The sequence below is a fragment of the Sus scrofa genome, chromosome 6 (assembly GCF_000003025.6).
Source record: "Sus scrofa isolate TJ Tabasco breed Duroc chromosome 6, Sscrofa11.1, whole genome shotgun sequence".
NCBI classification, from domain to species: domain Eukaryota; kingdom Metazoa; phylum Chordata; class Mammalia; order Artiodactyla; family Suidae; genus Sus; species Sus scrofa.
In genome coordinates, this window is record NC_010448.4 from 103,586,734 (window position 1) to 103,593,620 (window position 6,887).

Here is a 6,887-nt window from a genome sequence, read left to right on the forward strand (position 1 = left end):
TTGTAGATTCGATCAGGTAAATCAGTGTAACTGGTCCCCAACACGTAGTCCCATTTTCCTGAGGGGCCAAATAAGGCTGAGTGACCTTGACCCAGCGGTCAAGTCTGCGTGCCCAGAAATGTGCTCACTCCTGACCTCTCTCAACTGTGTATCACACACAGAGGTTTCTAGCAGCACTCGGTCTGCAGGACCCCAGGACTCACGGACGGATTATTGTGATGATTCAGGTTCTTTCTCAGTGTGAGAGCAGAACTTGAGAACTGTTGAGGGTTGAAGATGTAGGGTTGGTCCTGGGCTGGGGGAGGGGAACCAGGAGGTGTGAGAAGTGGAGTCCTCTCCGTCCTCCTGTCAGCAGCTTCCTTCTGGTCACTCAGGTGAGACTGTTTCACCTTTGACCTGCAAGGCCTTCCTCCCTCCTTTTACCTCCTTCCCTTGCCCGCTCATGCCCTCATGCCGGAGGCTGGCAGAAATGGGGCAGAGGCCAGCACCAGGGTGCTGAGAGAGAGTCAGACCTGAGCAAAGGCAGTGTCCACAGCCGCTGACGGCCTGTCCCCGTTCTTGAACTCTCTTGTGGACAAGTGGCCTGACCCTCCATCTGGTTCACAGGCTCCTTCCTGAGGTCCCTGGATCACAGCAGCTTAGAGCTGGAGGAGACCTGGGAGCCCCTCTGGCTCCATGCTCTTAACGTCTGCATGGAACACTTAATTCAAACAAAGTCTTCCATATGGACCCAGTAAATAAAATAGATAAGAGCTGAGTTATCATCACTGAGGTTGGGATGAATCCCATGGGCACCGTGGAGCAGAGTTTAGAAACCTCATGTCACGGAGTTCCCATCGTGGCTCAGTGGTTAACGAATCCGACTAGGAACCATGAGGTTTGGGGTTTGATCCCTGGTCTTGCTCAGTAGGTAAAGGACCCAGCGTTGCCATGGGCTGTGGTATAGGTTGCAGACGCGGCTCGGATCCCGAGTTGCTGTGGCTGTGGTATAGTCTGGTGGCTACAGCTCCAATTTGACCCCTAGCCTGGGAACCTCCATATGCCATGGGTGTGGCCCTAAAAGGACAAAAAAAAAAAAAAAAAAAAAAAAAAATGGAAACCTCAGGTCCACAGGTTTAATGCAAGCTCCCCACCCCACTCTGCAGATGGAGACTAAGGTCCACACCAGGGTGACTCACCTACGGCCACACAGCGAGGGGTGCAGGGGCAGGTGATGGGGTGGGCCCACGAGCGGTGTAAGTGCAACGGCGTTAGCAGGAGAAGGCTGTTGAGACTTACTCAAAGCTTTGGCCTGACTCAGTGGAGAGGGAATGGTAGGAAAAAGGATCTAGAGTCAGGTGTTCATTGAAGCAGGCACAGAAATGAGATGGTGTGGCCACTGGTTAGTGCTGAGTGGACAACAGAGACCCCAAGGCGGGTCACACCCATAGCACAGGGTTTGGTGGGGAGTGGGGTGGAGGTGGGGAGTCAGCCCTGGATTTCAGCTCCTTTCCTGCCCCTCATGTCCTCAGCTAGGGCCTTTGTCCTCACAGCCATAGCGGGGGGGCCCTGCAGAGCATCCGAGAACCCCCAGGAGAGAGGAAGGGATGCTCTCTAGGGAAGGCCCCAAGGAAAGTCCACCTGCTCATGAGCCTCCAGATTCCCCCTGGCACACAGCCCTGGATTATCCAGGCTTTTTGAACCAGAGGGAATGTGACCAAAAGCAGCCTCTGTAAAACAGCACCAATTAAGTCCCAGAGACAGAGTTTTGGGTGAAGCAGAATGAAAAGCTTTATTGCACAGGAGGCCACAGCAGGCTAACGCCTCAAAAGTGTGTCCTCCCCTGAGAGGAGACATCAAGGGGTCTTATAGGCTTAGCTCAGAAGACAGGGATATTGATTACGGTGTCTATATTGTTCTTCATCCAGAGAGCCTTTCAGGGTCATCAAATCCGGTATCAGTCAGTCTGGTGATTTCTGGTTGTCTTCAGGGTTATCATTCCTTGACCTTTTCTCTGGAGTGAAGATTGCTTACAGGAAAGGGCTGTTAGGGAGTGTTTCAATTATAAAAGAAAATCCCAGGTGCAATATAACTAACTAGAAAGTAACCATTAGTAATAAGTTAGTGGGCCAAGGCAGGACATAACACAATGCAACCTGTTTTAACTTGTTTTTAGCTACAACAATATTTCCTAATCATTAACTGTTGAGTCAGCCTTTTGAGACTGAGGGAGACCTGGAGGCTAAAGAAAAGGTCTTTTACTTCAAAACACAAAGATTTAGGGTCTGGTACATGGTTTCAGAAAGCCCATGACAGAGGCCATGATCTACTCCTCTCCTCTGGCTGAGCCCATTGAGCTGCAGAAGGAACAGGGCAGAAAAAAGCCATGAAAGTTAGAGCGGATTTTAATAAAACAAAGTTATCTCTAGTTGATATTTCAGATATAGATATAGGCACCCATGTGTGAATACAATTAACATTCAGAACTGTTGGATTGTTGTCTTATTTTGCACATGGAAAGCAAGTTTAAATAACAGTAAGGAGAGGGAAACTAAATAGGAAAATGAGTTTTGCTGGGTGGCTTTGTGCCTGTGATTGCTGGTAATTAACCAGAAATGCCTGTGCTTGCAGATCGTGCTCGGGTGGTGGGCGGTCTCCCCGACGTGGTCACCATCCAGGAGGGCAAGGTAAGCATGGGGCACTCTTGTCCCCCACCTTCCACACTAGGAAAGGGTTCCAGGGCCCCCAACTTCGCTCCTTTCTTTTAAGCTACATCCCACCACCTTCATCTTACACCTGACTTCAGACATCAGCCACAAACAAGATTCAAAATGCTGTCAGTTTTCCACTCATCCTAATGTTTTGTAGGCCAAGCACTGGCATGCACATTTGTCTGATGTGGGCATACACAGACCTCTGAGTCTTTTTCCAGAAGTGATTTCCCTTTAAAATCAGAAGCAGAAAATGTTCAATCACAACGATAACCGAGGAAAGAAGGGACCTCTAACCCTAGCGGAAAATGGGCTGACCTATGGGATTCCTCACCTTTGAAGGGAAAAGTGCTGCTCCAGGAATTTCTAGAGGTTACATGTCAGGTGAAAACTGGGTTCTTTCCATCTGGTTTTAAATTGGTTTTTCCTGGCTTCATAATAATCTCTCTGAGGGTCAATGAACATAATTTCAAACCTGGATTCACTTTCCTCATCCCTATGTTTCATTAAAACAAGTTTGATGTGCCGGTCACAGGAGGAGAAGGAGGAGCGTTGATAGTGGAACAAAACCTCTTCCCACTCCAAAGTGCAGTGAAGACATACAATGGGTGATTGGACTAAGGATGAACAGGGCGTAATCTAAGGCTTTCTTTCGTCAGAGGTCGATTTCATGCAGCTGTGTGTCTTTGAGCCTGGAATGCAGGACCACAGTTGACTTTAGGCTCAACCATTGCAGGGTTGCTTTTGTTTTTAAACTCCATTTTCCATTTTCTTCACCTAATGAGGTCCCAAAGATCGAATTCATTGGATAGTAGTGGGAATTGAGAGAGTGAATGTGAAAGTACTTTGTGATCTGTAACTCAGATCTATAGTACGGGTCATAGTTTTCTAGGATGCCACATTTGTGTAGCAGTTTTGCTTGGTCTTGATAAAAGTTTTAAGAAGTCAGTTTCCAAAAACATATAGCAGTCTGCTTGGATAAGTTTAATGGCAATAGTTTGTCTCATTTTTCTTGCTGAAACGAATCTGCAGAATAATTCAGAAACAAATGCTAATTAATCATGGCAAGAAAACAGATTTCTTAAAATATACCCAGTTTTAAATGATACTCTTTCAGAGGAGGTACCAAGTGGTCTTATAAGACCCTTTAGAAGGACATCTTTTCCCTGTATATTGTTATCCCTAGCTCTTTTCCTTATAATTTCTGGACTTCAGTTAGAAAAGAATGCAATAATGGAATGTAAAGCAAATTCAAAATCTTTGGTCATCAGGGAAATGCAAATTAAAACCACAATGAAATATGATACACCTATCAGAACTGCTAACTTTAAAAAAAAAAAATTGACAACAAATGCTGGTAAGGATGCAGAGAAAGTGAATCACCCGAATATTGCTGGCAGAACTCTAAACCAAAATTATACAGCCACTTGGGAAAACAATTTCTTTAAAAATGGAATATGCATTTACCATATGACCCAACAATTGTACTCCTAGGCATTTTTTCAGAGAAATTAACACTTATGTTCATATACAAATTTGCACACAAGTATTTATAATAGCCTCAAACTGGAAACAGCCCAGATGACCCTTACAGGTATATACATACCATGGCACACTTCGCAGCACCAGAAAGGGACTAACAGTTGATACCTGAAATAATGTGGATAAATCTGCAAGGAATTATGCTCAGTGAAAAAGGCACTCTCCAAAGGTTACATACTGTATGTGCTCTTTATTTAATGTTTTGGAAATTATAAAATTTTAGAACTGGAAACAGATTAGTGGTTGCCAGAAGTTAGGAACAAGCTTGGTGGGGCGGGGGCGGTTGTCAAAGGACAGCATGAGGGATCCTTGTGATGATGGAAATGCTCTGTGCTTGACGGAGGCGTTAGACACATGAACTAGACAGTGATAGAATTGAATAGAACTAAACACACCCAAACACAAACAAGGACAAGAAAAACTAGTGAAATCTAAGATCAACCCTTCTATCAAGGTCAGTGTTCTATCAAGGTTATGATATTATATTGTAGTTTTGTAAAATGTTACTATTGAGGAAAACTGGGTAAAGGATATATGGAATCTATCTTACACTTGTCTAAGAGTCTGTGATTATCTAAAAAAATTTCAACAAAAAAAGTAGAATTACAGGCCTAAACATTGATCTTTCAAAATAAGAGCATTTTAGCAAAGATGGCAATCAAATATAGTAAAATATTAGGAAAGAGGAATACATTTTGGCAGAGCACCTTTGCAACTGCAGCAGCTCAAATGAGTTTGGGGGGAGAAATAAAATAAGGAAAATGAAATTTGAAAATTAGTCACATTATGGAGTTCTCTTATGGTGCAGCCCAGTAAGGATCCGGCATTATCACTGCAGCGGCTTGCATGGCTGCTGTGGTTGGATCCCTGGGCCAGGAACTTCCATACACCACAGGCACAGTAAAAAAAAAAAAAAAAAAAGAAAAAAAAAAAAGAAAGTTAACCACATTATCTGAAGCAGCTCTTAGTTCTGCTGCTGGGTCCTGTGACACAAACAAAAGACAAAAGTGAGCAGCTGGAGTCATGGCTACGAGATTTCTCTACTCAGAGTCCAAAATGCCACACTGGAGCAAAAAGCATCTGTGTGTTTATGGGAACTGGGAGCCAAGGCTTTCCTGAGACTTTGATGATGAGCCTTGGCAAAGCCAGAAAGCTCAGGCGCCAAAGCAGCCTACTTAGGTGAGATCTCAAACTGTAACTGGCACAGGTGCACACACCCCCTCCCTGGGATGCGGGGAGTGGGGGGAAGTGACGTGGGGGTGGTTACAGTCACCCCCATCCGGTTACGCCAGCCCCCCAGGAGGGTGCTTCAGGTTGGACCCATCCACCTGGTACATCCCCTCCCCTCTCATAAAACCTGTTTTGCAGGCGCTTAATCTCACATGCATCGTATGGGGCGACCCGACTCCGGAGGTGTCCTGGCTGAAGAACGAGAAGCTCCTGGCCTCGGACGAGCACTGCAACCTCAGGTTCGAGGCCGGCAAGACCGCCTACTTCACCATCAGCGGGGTGAGGACCTCCGACTCGGGCAGGTATGGGCTGGTCGTGAAGAACAAGTACGGCTCGGAGACCAGCGACTTCACCGTCAGTGTGTTCATCCCAGAGGAGGAGGCGCGGCAGGGGGTCGAGGAGCCCCCAAAGGGCCACAAGGGCAACAAGAAGTCCCCGTGAGCAGGGAAGGAGGTGGGTGAGGGGGCGGGCGGGGAGCTCCCTACTCCCTGTTTTTGTGCTGGCTTGGGGAGAAATTGTCCAATCTTTTATGCATATAGGAAGGCATCGACTAACGACATTTAATCATTTTTCTCTATCTACAAATTATGTGTTAAGGAAATAACGTTTGTAGCACAAATACTAGGAAAGAGTTTTAAGGAAAATGCCAGAATAAAGTCAGAGGGACGTCGTATGGTGGTCGGAGGCATGTGTTGTGGAACAGAGTTTGGACTTGGCCGATTTGCACTGGTCGACTTTCCCGGTTGGCAGTGACGCGTCAGCATCCGCTGGGGAGAAGACACGTTGTTAAGCCAGCCCCTGTGTGCGTGTGGCTCTGGGAGTGGTGTGCGCTCCGGGCGCGGCCTTGCGCTCTGGAACCTCTCGGTCCTAATAAACAGTTCACCCTCCTCTTCCCGTCAGTGCTGCTCTTTCTTACGGTCTTGACTGCCCAGGTGGGTGGCTTCCTGTGCATCCTCTGATTTAAATTCCTTTTGGTTAAGGCAGTGCCTTCATAACCTAACCACACACGGGGGACCTGGTCTGTTGAGGTTGGAGGTAGGAAATTCTTCCTCCCTGTACATCTGGTAGCCCACCCAGCAGTCAGGTCCGTTCTGTTAAGGTACCCGGAGTCACTGAATAGAACGTGTCACCTAAGGATAATAAGACGGAGTGGGGCATCTGGGGCCAAAACTGGATGACCAAGGGCCATGGCTAAGAATACAAGGCACCAAGGAAGCTTCTAAATTCAGAGACCAGGCTGCTCTGCACCTGCCTGGCCTGGCAGGGGTTCCTGAGATCTCTAAAGCAGGGCCTTCTACATGAGGGAATTTGGGTCTCTCCCCCCCTCCCCGCCAACCCCTATACACACACACAATCACTCACACAACACCGGAGGAAAATAGTAACAGTGAGAGGCCCCCCATCTTCATCCTGCTGAGGATCAGG

At 46.9% G+C, this 6,887-nt stretch overlaps 1 protein-coding gene across 2 annotated transcripts in view; it reads left to right on the forward strand.

The window, feature by feature from the left end:
• Positions 1–6,360, forward strand: part of MYOM1 (myomesin 1) — a 141,888-nt gene extending 135,528 nt beyond the window's left edge. For both annotated transcript variants that reach the window (XM_005665300.3, XM_003127844.5), the window contains 2 exons: positions 2,611–2,666; positions 5,601–6,360. In XM_005665300.3, coding sequence (XP_005665357.1) covers positions 2,611–2,666; positions 5,601–5,903 — 359 coding nt within the window. In that variant the 3' untranslated portion in view covers positions 5,904–6,360. The remainder of the gene's footprint in view (positions 1–2,610; positions 2,667–5,600) is intronic.